General features: G+C 43.7%; 2 protein-coding genes across 3 annotated transcripts in view; one reads left to right on the top strand and one right to left on the bottom strand.

Moving 5' to 3' along the window:
* Positions 1-727: 727 nt before the first annotated feature.
* On the bottom strand, positions 728-16049 carry mrpl58 (mitochondrial ribosomal protein L58). The gene is made up of 6 exons (XM_081392382.1): positions 15835-16049; positions 15725-15752; positions 15586-15645; positions 8035-8117; positions 7788-7957; positions 728-2355 (listed from the first exon to the last, which is right to left on the bottom strand). The coding sequence occupies exons 1-6, from the start codon at positions 16006-16008 to the stop codon at positions 2271-2273; spliced, it is 600 nt and encodes a 199-aa protein (XP_081248508.1). The 5' UTR covers positions 16009-16049; the 3' UTR covers positions 728-2270.
* Positions 16050-16915: 866 nt separating this feature from the next.
* wdr45b (WD repeat domain 45B) overlaps positions 16916-17572 on the top strand; it is a 15395-nt gene continuing 14738 nt past the window's right edge. The window contains exon 1 of one of the 2 annotated variants that reach the window (XM_081392355.1): positions 16916-17453. In XM_081392355.1, the coding sequence (XP_081248481.1) occupies positions 17387-17453 (67 nt within the window). In that variant the 5' untranslated portion in view covers positions 16916-17386. The remainder of the gene's footprint in view (positions 17454-17572) is intronic. The other variant, XM_081392354.1, reaches the window with a different exon arrangement.

Genomic DNA, 17572 nt, shown 5'->3' with positions numbered 1-17572 from the left:
TTTTCTCTCATTCTTCCTGTTTTAGTCATTTTTTCCTCTTTTCTCCTTTCCCCTCTCCTTTTTTTTCGTGTGAAGAATGCTACAATTTAGCGGGTAGAAGTTTGATACGGTTAGACTTTGTGTGAGAGCACTTTGTGGACTACAACTCTTCGCTGCTTTCGACGCGTTTCTGAAGAAAGAACAGCCCATTTGGTTTGAATGGTGACATTTGGGTACAAAACACACAGGCATCTCGATCTGTCTCCATAGATTATCGCAGCATTAGCGCCGTGATTTGACACGTGGAGGGAAAATGTGTTATGGGGTGACGTCACATAGGCGACATGTAGTCTTTCTCGTTATGTCTTTTCCACAACTGCTAGCCGAAGAATCATACCATATACTGTCAAACTCGTAACATGAAAAATTATATAAAAAATTCACAGACAACATATGTTCACATTCATGGCACAATTCAAACGGGACCAGAAAATAATTATTTGCTCACATTCACTTGCATTGACGATTTTTCAACCTAGAGGTCCAGTGGGGTTAGCGGAGGGGGCGGGACTTACCAGCTCTATTGTTCCCCAGCTTTGGCGCAGCGGAAGCGTGCTGGGCCCATAACACAGAGATTGATGGATCGAAACCATCCTCTGCTAGAAACTTTTTAACTTACCCACCAAAGCTGCTAATCTCTCTGTGACAATGTAGGCTATCATGTTGAAATTTAGTATTTGACAAATAATATTTTTTAGTTCTTTATTTTTCATTCCATTTTAAGTTTCATTCACATTTAAAGATGGCAATCGAACATGGATGAGTAATGGGGTTTTTCTAATGTCATGCAAATACCTTGAACTCTAATTAAAACAGTCAAGCCCTCTATTCAGTCAAAACACATGAATAGTATAAACCAGCTCTTTGCTTTAACACAGGTTTACAGTAGGGGTGGGGGAAAAATCGATTCTTAGATGAATCGCGATTCGGGACGTGGACGATTCTGAATCGATTCACAAATGTCAAAAATCGATTTTCTAAAAAAAAAAAAATTCTAATAACGTAACATTGACGGAACGCAAAAGGCGGAACTCTGAAGCGGACGTGCACGTGCGCGGACAGTCTGTGGCGTGCACATAACAGAGACGCGCACATAACGGACGCATGATGGCTGAGCGCCAAATGTGCAATGCCAGTCACAAAAAGTTACATTTTGACTGTAAGTACTCTCTGCAGATGTTCATTCACTTTCTTTGTATAAGCTGTTTTTGATTGTGGTATACAGCAAACATTTCAAGTCATAACTCTTTATTATTTAGTTGTGTACTATAAGTCAAGAACGACTTTGTATGTTACTAATTATTCAGAATATGCATAAGTCCACAAGCATTATACGTTATGATAGCTTCTGGTACATTATTCTATATTTTTGAACGAAAACTGTTTGTGAATTTGCTACAGCAAAATGTTTTTTATGTCTGAAGGATTATATTGCTAATTGGAAATAACAAGAGGATGTTGGTTAGAAGTCTATTATTAAATGCTACTATGCTAGAGATTCAGAATATGCTGAAGTTTGTATTAATTTACTACAAGTATGCTGCTAGTACAAGCACACATTTATTTTCCTGTTGGTTCTCAGCAATGTTGGGACATATGCTGGCAAATGTAACCTTACAGTTGACTTGCCAAATCACTTCCATTTGTTTTTTTAATAAAATTAATATAGAAAGTATCGGAAGTAAGTTCGTTATGTGTCATCATAAATACTTTGCTTTAAAAGTACCAAGTAAAAACATTTTTTCAATGTTTTTGATAAAAGGCACTTCCCTGAGAATTGAACTTAATAAATGTGAAAAAGACACTTTAATGTCTGTCATTATGTTTGTCATTCTGTATAGCAAAGCAGATGAGAGTAGATCATGCTCAGAAACCTGATTAGAAATCATTATGAATAAAATCGAATTGTTTTGAATCGAAAATCTTTTTGAATCGAAAATCGATTTTGAATCGAATCGTGGCCTCAAGAATCGGAATCGAATCGAATCGTGAGATGGTAAAAGATTCCCACCCCTAGTTTACAGTTGATCAAATCTCGCTTCAAATCCAAAATTTGATTTAGTTGATCAAATCTTTGATTTTCAGTTTTTTTTTTATAAAGTATTCTGACATATAATTAAGTATATGCTATGCAGTACATATAAAAAAAATACACCACTTTACAGTGTGATATTTTGTGATTTTTTTTTATAAAAATTTGAATACAGACCAAATGTATTACTATTTTGGGTTCAGTCAGAGTCGACTCGTCGTCCTTGCTTTGTTGCAGCATGTATCTTCTTCTGTTTGAGTCTTTCCAAATTTCTTTTATCTAATCTGGAAAAAACAAAAACATTATTGTGACAGTGTTGCATTTGTGCTTCTCTGAAGGACACAGTTGTGCTTCATGCACTATAACCTGTGATCTCTTGATCTCTCTAACCTGTGATCTCTGGAACCTGTGATCTCTTGATCTCTCTAACCTGTGATCTCTGGAACCTGTGATCTCTTGATCTCTCTAACCTGTGATCTCTGGAACCTGTGATCTCTTGATCTCTCTAACCTGTGATCTCTCTAACCTGTGATCTCTCTAACCTGTGATCTCTCTAACCTGTGATCTCTCTAACCTGTGATCTCTCTAACCTGTGATCTCTGGAACCTGTGATCTCTCTAACCTGTGATCTCTGGAACCTGTGATCTCTCTAACCTGTGATCTCTCTAACCTGTGATCTCTGTAACCTGTGATCTCTCTAACCTGTGATCTCTCTAACCTGTGATCTCTCTAACCTGTGATCTCTCTAACCTGTAATCTCTCTAACCTGTGATCTCTCTAACCTGTGATCTCTTGATCTCTGGAACCTGTGATCTCTGGAACCTGTGATCTCTCTAACCTGTGATCTCTCTAACCTGTGATCTCTTGATCTCTGGAACCTGTGAGTTCTGTAACCTGTGATCTCTCTAACCTGTGATCTCTGGAACCTGTGATCTCTGGAACCTGTGAGCTCTCTAACCTGTGATCTCTCTAACCTGTGATCTCTTGATCTCTGGAACCTGTGAGTTCTGTAACCTGTGATCTCTCTAACTTGTGATCTCTGGAACCTGTGATCTCTCTAACCTGTGATCTCTCTAACCTGTGATCTATTGATCTCTGGAACCTGTGAGTTCTGTAACCTGTGATCTCTGGAACCTGTGATCTCTGGAACCTGTGAGCTCTCTAACCTGTGAGCTCTCTAACCTGTGATCTCTCTAACCTGTGATCTCTTGATCTCTGTAACCTGTGAGTTTTGTAACCTGTGATCTCTGGAACCTGTGATCTATGGAACCTGTGATCTCTGGAACCTGTGATCTCTCTAACCTGTGATCTCTCTAACCTGTGATCTCTTGATCTCTGTAACCTGTGAGTTCTGTAACCTGTGATCTCTCTAACCTGTGATCTCTGGAACCTGTGATCTCTCTAACCTGTGATCTCTCTAACCTGTGATCTCTTGATCTCTGGAACCTGTGATCTCTCTAACCTGTGATCTCTCAAACCTGTGATCTCTCTAACCTGTGATCTCTGGAACCTGTGATCTCTGGAACCTGTGATCTCTGGAACCTGTGATCTCTGGAACCTGTGATCTCTGGAACCTGTGATCTCTGGAACCTGTGATCTCTCTAACCTGTGATCTCTTGATCTCTGTAACCTGTGAGTTCTGTAACCTGTGATCTCTCTAACCTGTGATCTCTCTAAACTGTGATCTCTGGAACCTGTGATCTCTCTAACCTGTGATCTCTCTAACCTGTGATCTCTCTAACCTGTGATCTCTCTAACCTGTGATCTCTCTAAACTGTGATCTCTCTAACCTGTGATCTCTGGAACCTGTGATCTCTGGAACCTGTGATCTCTCTAACCTGTGATCTCTCTAACCTGTGATCTCTCTAACCTGTGATCTCTCTAACCTGTGATCTCTCTAACCTGTGATCTCTTGATCTCTGGAACCTGTGAGTTCTGTAACCTGTGATCTCTGGAACCTGTGATCTCTCTAACCTGTGATCTCTCTAACCTGTGATCTCTTGATCTCTGGAACCTGTGAGTTCTGTAACCTGTGATCTCTCTAACCTGTGATCTCTGTAACCTGTGATCTCTCTAACCTGTGATCTCTCTAACCTGTGAGCTCTCTAACCTGTGAGCTCTCTAACCTGTGAGCTCTCTAACCTGTGATCTCTCTAACCTGTGATCTCTCTAACCTGTGAGCTCTCTAACCTGTGAGCTCTCTAACCTGTGAGCTCTCTAACCTGTGAGCTCTCTAACCTGTGAGCTCTCTAACCTGTGATCTCTCTAACCTGTGAGCTCTCTAACCTGTGAGCTCTCTAACCTGTGAGCTCTCTAACCTGTGAGCTCTCTAACCTGTGATCTCTGGAACCTGTGATCTCTGGAACCTGTGATCTCTCTAACCTGTGATCTCTCTAACCTGTGATCTCTCTAACCTGTGATCTCTCTAACCTGTGATCTCTTGATCTCTGGAACCTGTGAGTTCTGTAACCTGTGATCTCTCTAACCTGTGATCTCTGGAACCTGTGATCTCTCTAACCTGTGATCTCTGGAACCTGTGATCTCTGGAACCTGTGATCTCTCTAACCTGTGATCTCTCTAACCTGTGAGTTCTGTAACCTGTGATCTCTCTAACCTGTGATCTCTCTAACCTGTGATCTCTGGAACCTGTGATCTCTGGAACCTGTGATCTCTCTAACCTGTGAGTTCTGTAACCTGTGATCTCTCTAACCTGTGATCTCTCTAACCTGTGATCTCTGGAACCTGTGATCTCTGGAACCTGTGATCTCTCTAACCTGTGATCTCTGGAACCTGTGATCTCTCTAACCTGTGATCTCTCTAACCTGTGATCTCTTGATCTCTGGAACCTGTGATCTCTGGAACCTGTGATCTCTCTAACCTGTGATCTCTCTAACCTGTGAGTTCTGTAACCTGTGAGTTCTGTAACCTGTGATCTCTGGAACCTGTGATCTCTCTAACCTGTGATCTCTCTAACCTGTGATCTCTCTAACCTGTGATCTCTCTAACCTGTGATCTCTGGAACCTGTGATCTCTCTAACCTGTGATCTCTCTAACCTGTGATCTCTCTAACCTGTGATCTCTTGATCTCTGGAACCTGTGAGCTCTCTAACCTGTGATCTCTTGATCTCTGGAACCTGTGAGTTCTGTAACCTGTGATCTCTCTAACCTGTGATCTCTCTAAACTGTGATCTCTGGAACCTGTGATCTCTCTAACCTGTGATCTCTCTAACCTGTGATCTCTCTAACCTGTGATCTCTCTAACCTGTGATCTCTCTAACCTGTGATCTCTCTAACCTGTGATCTCTCTAACCTGTGATCTCTCTAAACTGTGATCTCTCTAACCTGTGATCTCTGGAACCTGTGATCTCTGGAACCTGTGATCTCTCTAACCTGTGATCTCTCTAACCTGTGATCTCTCTAACCTGTGATCTCTCTAACCTGTGATCTCTCTAACCTGTGATCTCTTGATCTCTGGAACCTGTGAGTTCTGTAACCTGTGATCTCTGGAACCTGTGATCTCTCTAACCTGTGATCTCTCTAACCTGTGATCTCTTGATCTCTGGAACCTGTGAGTTCTGTAACCTGTGATCTCTCTAACCTGTGATCTCTGTAACCTGTGATCTCTCTAACCTGTGAGCTCTCTAACCTGTGAGCTCTCTAACCTGTGAGCTCTCTAACCTGTGAGCTCTCTAACCTGTGATCTCTCTAACCTGTGATCTCTCTAACCTGTGAGCTCTCTAACCTGTGAGCTCTCTAACCTGTGAGCTCTCTAACCTGTGAGCTCTCTAACCTGTGAGCTCTCTAACCTGTGAGCTCTCTAACCTGTGAGCTCTCTAACCTGTGAGCTCTCTAACCTGTGAGCTCTCTAACCTGTGATCTCTGGAACCTGTGATCTCTGGAACCTGTGATCTCTCTAACCTGTGATCTCTCTAACCTGTGATCTCTCTAACCTGTGATCTCTCTAACCTGTGATCTCTTGATCTCTGGAACCTGTGAGTTCTGTAACCTGTGATCTCTCTAACCTGTGATCTCTGGAACCTGTGATCTCTAACCTGTGATCTCTGGAACCTGTGATCTCTGGAACCTGTGATCTCTCTAACCTGTGATCTCTCTAACCTGTGAGTTCTGTAACCTGTGATCTCTCTAACCTGTGATCTCTCTAACCTGTGATCTCTGGAACCTGTGATCTCTGGAACCTGTGATCTCTCTAACCTGTGATCTCTGGAACCTGTGATCTCTCTAACCTGTGATCTCTCTAACCTGTGATCTCTTGATCTCTGGAACCTGTGATCTCTGGAACCTGTGATCTCTCTAACCTGTGATCTCTCTAACCTGTGAGTTCTGTAACCTGTGAGTTCTGTAACCTGTGATCTCTGGAACCTGTGATCTCTCTAACCTGTGATCTCTCTAACCTGTGATCTCTCTAACCTGTGATCTCTCTAACCTGTGATCTCTGGAACCTGTGATCTCTCTAACCTGTGATCTCTCTAACCTGTGATCTCTCTAACCTGTGATCTCTCTAACCTGTGATCTCTGGAACCTGTGATCTCTCTAACCTGTGAGCTCTCTAACCTGTGAGCTCTCTAACCTGTGATCTCTTGATCTCTGGAACCTGTGAGTTCTGTAACCTGTGATCTCTCTAACCTGTGAGCTCTCTAACCTGTGATCTCTCTAACCTGTGATCTCTCTAACCTGTGATCTCTCTAACCTGTGATCTCTCTAACCTGTGATCTCTGGAACCTGTGATCTCTGGAACCTGTGATCTCTCTAACCTGTGAGTTCTGTAACCTGTGATCTCTCTAACCTGTGATCTCTCTAACCTGTGATCTCTGGAACCTGTGATCTCTCTAACCTGTGATCTCTGGAACCTGTGATCTCTCTAACCTGTGATCTCTCTAACCTGTGATCTCTTGATCTCTGGAACCTGTGATCTCTGGAACCTGTGATCTCTCTAACCTGTGATCTCTCTAACCTGTGAGTTCTGTAACCTGTGATCTCTCTAACCTGTGATCTCTGGAACCTGTGATCTCTGGAACCTGTGATCTCTCTAACCTGTGATCTCTCTAACCTGTGATCTCTCTAACCTGTGATCTCTCTAACCTGTGATCTCTGGAACCTGTGATCTCTCTAACCTGTGAGCTCTCTAACCTGTGATCTCTCTAACCTGTGATCTCTTGATCTCTGGAACCTGTGATCTCTCTAACCTGTGATCTCTCTAACCTGTGATCTCTGGAACCTGTGATCTCTCTAACCTGTGAGCTCTCTAACCTGTGAGCTCTCTAACCTGTGATCTCTCTAACCTGTGATCTCTCTAACCTGTGATCTCTGGAACCTGTGATCTCTCTAACCTGTGATCTCTCTAACCTGTGATCTCTCTAACCTGTGATCTCTGGAACCTGTGATCTCTCTAACCTGTGATCTCTCTAACCTGTGATCTCTCTAACCTGTGATCTCTCTAACCTGTGAGCTCTCTAACCTGTGATCTCTCTAACCTGTGATCTCTCTAACCTGTGAGCTCTCTAACCTGTGATCTCTCTAACCTGTGATCTCTGTAACCTGTGATCTCTCTAACCTGTGATCTCTCTAACCTGTGATCTCTCTAACCTGTGATCTCTCTAACCTGTGATCTCTCTAACCTGTGATCTCTCTAACCTGTGATCTCTCTAACCTGTGAGCTCTGGAACCTGTGAGCTCTCTAACCTGTGAGCTCTCTAACCTGTGAGCTCTGAGAGCGAGATCCTCCACTGATGGTTCTGGCTTCTGTCGACTGGCTTCAGTGATCATCTCTGAGATCTTCTGGAGACAGTCTTCAAGGTTCCTCTGCTGGCTTCTGCTCATCTCTGAGGTCACAATTAACTCTCCTGCTTTGTTGACACGAGTTTTATTCTGTTGACACAGGTATTTCTGCCATGAGCAGTGCATGCGACACAAAGTATGTATGTTATCATATGTGCTACTCTCACCTTCAGAAGAATCTCTCTCCTAACTTCTTCTGGGATCCATTCTGCTGTCTGCACATGGAAACGCACCTCTGCTTTCGTACTGACTGCAAACAGATATAACAGAATGTTAAGTGACAAAATGTGATCCTTAAATAAACAGCACTAGTGATTAGTGCTGGGCGGTATACTGGTTCATACCGAACACCGGTGTTCATTTTTGTTATGATATGATTTTTTAAAGGGGAACATGGCAACTCTAGCCATTTCTTCGCTGATTTTCCCTTTTGTTGCATGTTTTCTCAACGAGCTCCCCCTACAGCTGTGGGCCGCATATTTCACAACACTGTAGTAAAAAAATCTCGCTTGCGGTCCCTCCTCCCCCTTTCTACCGCTGCTCATGTGCATTTGTTATTATGGGAGCCGGCCAACTTTACCGTGTGGAGCTGTGTGTACCGAGGTGGGTAATACATCATACACAGTATCATATGGCGTGTGTTTATGTTGAATTGACGTAAAGCAGTTTGTGTTTCTCACTCGTTCTCGCTTCTCACGAGACTTCCTATTTCCAACTTCCCGGGACGTTTAGTCCCCATGTTGCAGGGTTGGTTTTCCACCGGGGAACGCTGGGGGGTGCTGGGAAAGTCACCATTCTCACCAGAACAGGTTATTTAACCATCCACATGATTTATAAACGGATTTATTAAGTTGAAATAGTTGCCAAGTTCCCTTTAATATACCGCAATACCGGTGTATGTCGCTTTAACAACGTTGGGAACGCGTTATGACACTGTTTAGCCCCTTTCACACAGCGCGATGATCCCGGCAAATTGCCGGGAAATTGCCAGAACGCCTTCTGTGTGAACGCAAACACGACCCAGGATTGATGCCGGCATTGATGCCGGGTTGGGGACCTAGTAACATTGCCGTGTTCAGTCCAGAAACGCGCGCTGTGTGAACAAAAGCCGTAATAATGCCGTGCCGTAGTGATGACACTGACGCCGGGATCGTTCGCCAGCTGTGAAACGGTACGTAATGCACAAGTGCGGTTTCTCGAGAGAGATATCGCAGCTCATAAGCAGACGCTGCTGAGACATTACAAGTCACATCGATGTCACGTGTCTTTACGGGATTTTTACGGGTTGTGTGCGAACGCACTCTCTGATTCCAGAAAATCACTGGCAGTGTGAATGACCCAAAATCAAAACAACCCGGGTCAAATCCCAGGTCACTTTATCCGTGTATTTTCCGGAATCTCTGTGTGAAAGGGGCTTTTGAGAGGGTCAAACTCTTCTTTTCACTGTTCACTGGTGATGCAGTGTGTGTGTTACTGAGCCTAATGGAGAACATGGAGAGGTTAAACTATAACTGATAGCTGTCAAATTATATTAAAGTGTTTCCCACACATTGGTTCACAATATCAACACAGCCTTTTGGAAAATCTATTTGTGGTTGGCTTTGACATTGTTGAATAAACATGAGCACTGCTTGTTTCAAAGTCAAAAGGTGGCGTGGGTGTTCTTATATTAATGTATCTGAAGTGAACTGATGGTCTTTAGGGACTGTTTGTTTTTTATTTAAGGGGCTACCGGAGGAGTTTTGAGATCTATAGTCAAAATAGACTTGACCCTCCCTTCGGCAGCAATACATTTTTCTATGACCCTCCAAAATGATTGTGAAAAAAGGCACAACCCTCCCCGATAATTTATTGATTACTTCTGTACTGGTTTGCGCTTGGCAAAGATGATTTTTATTAAAGGGGCTTATGTCTGCTATTGTAGGCTCATTTTGTAAATTTAAGCAACTACTAGACTCACAAACTGGGTGCCCGTGTGATGAGACCTATAGAGCTGGTAAGTCCCGCCCCTTCCGCTAACCCCACTGGACCTCTAAGTTGAAAAATCGTCAATGCAAGTGAATGTGAGCAAATTATTATTTTCTGGTCCCGTTTGAAGTGTGCCATGAATGTGAACATATGTTGTCTGTGAATTTTTTATATAATTTTTCGTGTAAAGAATGCTACAATTTAGCGGGTAGAAGTTTGATACGGTTAGACTTTGTGTGAGAGCACTTTGTGGACTACAACTCTTCGCTGCTTTCGACGCGTTTCTGAAGAAAGAACAGCCCATTTGGTTTGAATGGTGACATTTGGGTACAAAACACACAGGCATCTCGATCTGTCTCCATAGATTATCGCAGCATTAGCGCCGTGATTTGACACGTGGAGGGAAAATGTGTTATGGGGTGACGTCACATAGGCGACATGTAAGGTGTGTTGGACATCCCTGTAGGGGTAAAATCTTTGCGTGGCAGGGGGAGCTGCCACTAGACCTGTCACTCAACCCGTCACCGCTAGGGGCAGCTGCCACTCGACCCGTCACCATTAAATGCGCCTGCCACACGACCCGTCACGGATATATGCGCCTGCCACTGCGTTATATGCGCCGGCCACTCGACCAGTCACGGATATATGCGCCGGCCACTCGAACTTACACAATATGTAAGGTTTAAAATCGCTCGTGGCTCTATTAGCATCGCGCCGGCCATACCAGCCACACGATCTCTCACTGTTTACGGCCACTACCAGCCACACGATCTCTCACTGTTTACATCTTTCAGACACTCCTAATCATACACGAGAGCACAGACAGTGCAATACAGATCTTATTTACCTATTTCTCAACTTAATGTATTTTTTATTCGCTCTTTTTACCCGTATATGGGAGCGCGCGCTCGTGGCTCTATTAGCATCGCGCCGGCCATACCAGCCACACAATCTCTCACTGTTTACATCTTTCAGACACTCCCAATGATACACAAAAGCACACATACAGTGCAATACATATCTTATTTACCCATTTCTCATCTTATCATGTTTTTTATTTGCTCTTTATACCTGTATATGGGAGTGCGCGCTCGTGGCTCTATCGCGCCGGCCATACCAGCCACACGATCTCTCACTGTTTACATCTTTCAGACACTCCTAATCATACACGAGAGCACACAGACAGTGCAATACAGATCTTATTTACCTATTTCTCACCTTATCTTGTTTTTTATTCGCTCTTTTGACCTGTGCCGCGCCAGCCACACGATCTCTGACTGTTGCTGCCTGATACTCAGATAGACATTCTGAAGAATGATTTTGACCACTACATTAAGTTTTTTCTAAAGTCTTTTTTTAAAGTCGGATTAATTTTGTGTAATTGTATATTCATTTTAATCAATGTTTGACCAAACAATTCCCTTGATTTAATAAATAAGAACCATATAGAAGACATATAGCCTATGAAAAAGTTTCTGCCATACTGAATTTTCCCATTCCTACTAACAAAAGGGAACTGAGACGATTTCTGGGTATGACTGGTTACTACAGAAGCTTCTGTAAAAACTTTGCTTCTGTAGTTGTCCCGTTGACAGATCTCCTGAGCACTTCCAGAAAATTTGTGTGGGGTCATGATTGTAACAATGCATTTAATGCTGCAAAAGACCTGTTGTGCCATGCCCCCGTCCTTTCTGCTCCAAATTTTGCTCTGCCCTTCAAGTTGCAGGTGGATGCAAGTTTTTCAGGGGCAGGTGCTGTATTGCTGCAAGAAGACTTGGCTGGTGTAGAGCATCCTGTGAGCTACTTCTCTAAGAAGTTTACAAAGTGTCAACAGAGGTACAGCACTATTGAAAAAGAGGCTTTAGCCTTATTCTTGGCATTGCAACACTTCGAAGTTTACTTGGGAAGTAGTTGTAACCCGGTGGTGGTGTACACTGATCACAACCCCTTGGTATTTCTTTGGAGAATGTGCAACTCAAATCAACGACTGATGCGCTGGTCTTTAATCATACAAGAGTATAACCTTGACATTCAACACCGAAAAGGTTCAGAAAATATTGTAGCAGATGCACTTTCTAGAGTATACAGTGTGGACAATTAGGATGCCTAATTCTTAGTTTACAAACATTTCTTTAGGGGTATTGTTTGTAACTTGTTGGTGGGAGTGTTACGTCTAAAGACGTATATTTTTGTGAGTTGTTATTGTACTGTGGTATGTTTTTCTTTCTGTTGTTTTTGTTGTCTCTTGCTCTCCTTTGGCTCCTCCCACTCTTTCCTCTGGCAGGTAGCTGATTGCGTCTCCAGCTGCACCTGCGTACCATCCAGGAGGGAAGCAGCATAAAATCCAGCAGAACTCTGAATCGTGGAGAACTCTTCTCCAGAGCATGGTCTGTGTCCTGCCCGGTCCTGTTGTTTGGAGCTAGTGTGCCCTTGTTGTGGATCTGTGCTGTAGCCTGCTTACTGTGTAAATGCTGTTGCTGAAGGGTCTGCTTGATTGTGTGAGACGCCTCAATCTTAAAACCTCTTAAGTTGTAAAGCCACCTTTGATTTATGTTCCTCCCTAAGCTGTTATTCTCCTGATTGTTTATTGTTATCTTCTTTTGTTTGTGACTTGGGAACTGTAGGGAGGCGGGCGCCATTTTATTTTTGTAACCCACTTTTTCTCCTGTTTTGTGGCTAGGTAGGGAGTGAGTTTAGACTTCTGTTATTTATTTGTACTTTCTTTGTAAGGCTTATTAAGAATATAAAAAAACAGGTAGATCTGGCTTTTTGTTTGTTATTTTGGCATTGCCCCCTTCTGAAGCCATTGTTCTTCACTAAGCTATGTTAAGAGCCTTTTGAATAAAAAAGAGTTAACAAGAATCTTGTTGTTGTGGTGCTGTGGCAGGGCCCAGACAAATGCTCTTTAAAATTGTAAAATGTTACGTTCTGTTAAAACAACCCTAGACACTCATAGGACGTAACAATCATTAGGGGTGTCTGAAAGATGTAAACAGTGAGAGATCGTGTGGCTGGTATAGTGGCTGGTAGTGGCCGGCGCGTTTCTAATAGAGCCACGAGCGCGCACTCCCATACGTGCAAAAAGAGCAAATAATAAAGTTAAGATGAGAAATAGGTAAATAAGATCTGTATTGCACTGTCTGTGCTCTCATGTATGATTAGGAGTGTCTGAAAGATGTAAACAGTGAGAGATCGTGGCTGGTATGGCCGGCGCGATAGAGCCACGAGCGCGCGCTCCCATATACAGGTATAAAGAGCAAATAAAAAACATGATAAGATGAGAAATGGGTAAATAAGAAATGTATTGCACTGTATGTGTGCTTTTGTGTATCATTGGGAGTGTCTGAAAGATGTAAACAGTGAGAGATTGTGTGGCTGGTATGGCCAGCGCGATGCTAATAGAGCCACGAGCGCGCTCCCATATACGGGTAAAAAGAGCGAATAAAAAATACATTAAGTTGAGAAATAGGTAAATAAGATCTGTATTGCACCGTCTGTGCTCTCGTGTATGATTAGGAGTGTCTGAAAGATGTAAACAGTGAGAGATCGTGGCTGGTAGTGGCCGTAAACAGTGAGAGATCGTGTGGCTGGTAGTGGCCGTAAACAGTGAGAGATCGTGTGGCTGGTATGGCCGGCGCGATGCTAATAGAGCCACGAGCGATTTTAAACCTTACATATTGTGTAAGTTCGAGTGGCCGGCGCATATATCCGTGACTGGTCGAGTGGCCGGCGCATATAACGCAGTGGCAGGCGCATATATTCGTGACTGGTCGAGTGGCCGGCGCATATAACGCAGTGGCAGGCGCATATATTCGTGACTGGTCGAGTGGCCGGCGCATATAACGCAGTGGCAGGCGCATATATCCGTGACTGGTCGAGTGGCCGGCGCATATAACGCAGTGGCAGGCGCATATATCCGTGACTGGTCGAGTGGCCGGCGCATATAACGCAGTGGCAGGCGCATATATTCGTGACTGGTCGTGTGGCCGGCGCATATAACGCAGTGGCAGGCGCATATATCCGTGACTGGTCGAGTGGCCGGCGCATATAACGCAGTGGCAGGCGCATATATCCGTGACTGGTCGAGTGGCCGGCGCATATAACGCAGTGGCAGGCGCATATATTCGTGACTGGTCGTGTGGCCGGCGCATATAACGCAGTGGCAGGCGCATATATCCATGACTGGTCGAGTGGCCGGCGCATATAACGCAGTGGCAGGCGCATATATCCGTGACTGGTCGAGTGGCCGGCGCATATATTCGTGACTGGTCGAGTGGCCGGCGCATATAACGCAGTGGCAGGCGCATATATCCATGACGGGTCGTGTGGCCGGCGCATATAACGCAGTGGCAGGCGCATATATCCGTGACTGGTCGAGTGGCCGGCGCATATAACGCAGTGGCCGGCGCATATATTCGTGACTGGTCGAGTGGCCGGCGCATATAACGCAGTGGCAGGCGCATATATCCGTGACTGGTCGAGTGGCCGGCGCATATAACGCAGTGGCAGGCGCATATATCCGTGACTGGTCGAGTGGCCGGCGCATATAACGCAGTGGCAGGCGCATATATCCGTGACTGGTCGAGTGGCCGGCGCATATAACGCAGTGGCAGGCGCATATATCCGTGACGGGTCGAGTGGCCGGCGCATATAACGCAGTGGCAGGCGCATATATCCGTGACTGGTCGAGTGGCCGGCGCATATAACGCAGTGGCAGGCGCATATATCCGTGACTGGTCGAGTGGCCGGCGCATATAACGCAGTGGCAGGCGCATATATTCGTGACTGGTCGAGTGGCCGGCGCATATAACGCAGTGGCAGGCGCATATATCCGTGACGGGTCGTGTGGCAGGCGCATTTAATGGTGACGGGTCGAGTGGCAGCTGCCCCTAGCGGTGACGGGTTGAGTGACAGGTCTAGTGGCAGCTCCCCCTGCCACGCGAAGATTTTACCCCCTCTCGGACATCGGCTGCGGCTGGATGTAACCGATCGGCGAGAGTCGCCGTGTGCCGGCGGGAGGAGCTGCAAACGGAGACGTGAAGTCGGACACTTTCTGGTTCCCGTAGTGACCGCTCACGTGGTGTTTGCATACTTGACCACAGCTGAAGTGGGCAAATAAACACGAAACACACGTGATCGTTGTCATGCGGTGAATTTCTCGTTATGTCTTTTCCACAACTGCTAGCCGAAGAATCATACCATATACTGTCAAACTTGTAACATGAAAAATTATATTAAAAATTCACAGACAACATATGTTCACATTCATGGCACAATTCAAACGGGACCCGCAAATAATTATTTTCTCCCATTCACTTGCATTGACGGTTTTTCAACTTTGAGGTCCAGCGGGGTTTTACGGAAGGGGCGGGACTTACCAGCTCTATACGTCATCACACCGGCACCCAGTTTGTGAGTCTAGTAGTTGCTTAAATTTACAAAATGACCCTACAATAGCAGACATAAGCCCCTTTAATAAAAATGGTTCGTTTTATAAAAAATGTTCTCGAAACTAAATGAAAATGTTTAGTGAAATCAAACCTGTAATAATACTAGTGTGGATTTTTTCTACAATATTCACTCACGACAGTACAATAGGGCATTATAAGTCAATCACGGCAGTATTTCCTCTCTCAATGATTAGAAAATGTGTTTAACACCCAGTCATACTTGAAGAAAAAAAAAACGTCATAATTTTGAAAAATACCGCGATTTTTGGTCATGCCGCCCAAGTGATCGACAGAGTTTACCCTTGTTGACATGTTGGCCGCCTGGTCCGCTGCTCCGACTGTATGTTATCTTCAGTTTATCTGTGAAATGAAAGACAGTTTCAGCAGATTCAGATTGCAGTCAGTTATAATAACTGTTATAATAATGATGAACTCTTACCAACCGGGATGCGCGAGAGCAGATCGTCCTGACAATAAACAGAAACATTGTGTTTACATAAGCAATGTGATGTTGCACGTCATTTAGAGAAAATACAGAAAAACATTCACCTGTGTAAAATGCGATGCTTTTTTCACGTGGAAAGAACTGCTGTCTGCATAGCGCTTCGATCGCGTTTTGTTACTATTGAATACAGTTACTAATCGACGGCATATATTCCTCGAGCATGACAGATTATACAGCTGCAAGAAACAGAAACTTGTAACCATGGATGCCGCCGCCATGTTGAAAATAAATAAACACGTGCGATGAAAACATCCGCTTATGCTTCGAATGGGCGGTGACTCACACAGCCTACATATAAAAATAAATAGAAATGCTAAAAAGCTGGAAAAAAATGTCCTGTATATCAGCAGGATTATTATTTTTATATATCTTGGCAAAAATCTGTTATCCTATACTTTTTTTCTTTCAAAACCACAGCTTTAATGGGCTCATTTTAGCCTCATATATGGGATTATTCTGTAATATTAGATCCAGACACTGCAGCTGCCCGACATCAACTCGCCGTCAGCAGAACCGAGCAGAACCGAGAGTGGTAGAAATCAGAAGTGGTTTTAATCGTTAAATTGCTTTTATTTTTATTTTTTCTCAAAATAGGATTTCAAGGAGAACATTTGGGACAAAAATGTTGGTTGTGATCTGCCTTTTCAGTGGTCATTTTTTTAAAACTCATTTAAATAGGCCTATTTGTTTACAATGTGGGTATAGACACAAATGTCGACTGCTGGTGTTTAAGTTCACATTCATTGTTTTATAGAGTTAACGTCATTTTTAATTTAATTTTATAATTAACTGAACGACATTTTTCCCTCGTCAATGCGAGTAAACAATAGGAAAGGTTCCACCGAGATTTGAACTCGGATCGCTGGATTCAGAGTCCAGAGTGCTAACCATTACACCATGGAACCGCTTAGAGCCCCAGTGTGCTAACGAGTACAGTTAATCAATTATATTGTTCATGTTTTGTTTCAACAGTAACATTAACTTATGTATTATTAAATATCCATTTAGTTTCTCCTCTACGTAGCTATTGGGAACACATGATCCAAACTGACCCATCTTTGTAATATTAATCTAAACTCTCCAGAGTTAGACCGACTGGTTGAACGCGCAGTGGTGTAAATATAAGAGCAGAAGCGGAAGAGCAAAAGCAGTCACCCCAGATGGGACTCGAACCCACAATCCCTGGCTTAGGAGGCCAGTGCCTTATCCATTAGGCCACTGGGGCAGTGACAGTATCAGTGTGGAACAGTTTCATACTTAAACACTGATTCACGGAGGCGCTTCCGCTTTTTCTTCTTCACTTGGTATTTTATTGTCGCCTACAATATCAGTTACGCTCCCCTATATATAAAACTTTAGCAAAATCGCGTGTTTCTTGTTGCACAGTAAATATCTATTATAAAGTAACAATAGCGATTGGCAAAAGTCCGGCAGACAGACAGGCAGGCAGACAGTCGGCACTTTATTTCCTGACAGACAGTCATGATGTTAAACTGTGCTGTGTAGCATTAGCATTAGCCTACAGCTCTAGGAATGCCGTCCTCTAGTTAGGGTTACAGTCTTTTCATTTTGATTAGACAAATAACATCAAGCACTATGAATTTATTACCAACAAATCCTCACGGTAATGGATTACTTTATGCTGGATTTAACCAGGATCACGGTAAGATGTTTACTATTAGCTAACGCAAGCTAACATCACTCTGATACTTAACTTACGTTCCCGTTCCCGTTATGAATCAGAGGCAAGATAACTGTTATTTACTGTATGCATTAAAACAC

Source organism: Scardinius erythrophthalmus (genome assembly GCF_964197995.2).
Source record: "Scardinius erythrophthalmus genome assembly, chromosome: 18".
Lineage (NCBI taxonomy): Eukaryota > Metazoa > Chordata > Actinopteri > Cypriniformes > Leuciscidae > Scardinius > Scardinius erythrophthalmus.
This window is presented reverse-complemented; position numbering and strand designations above follow the sequence as displayed.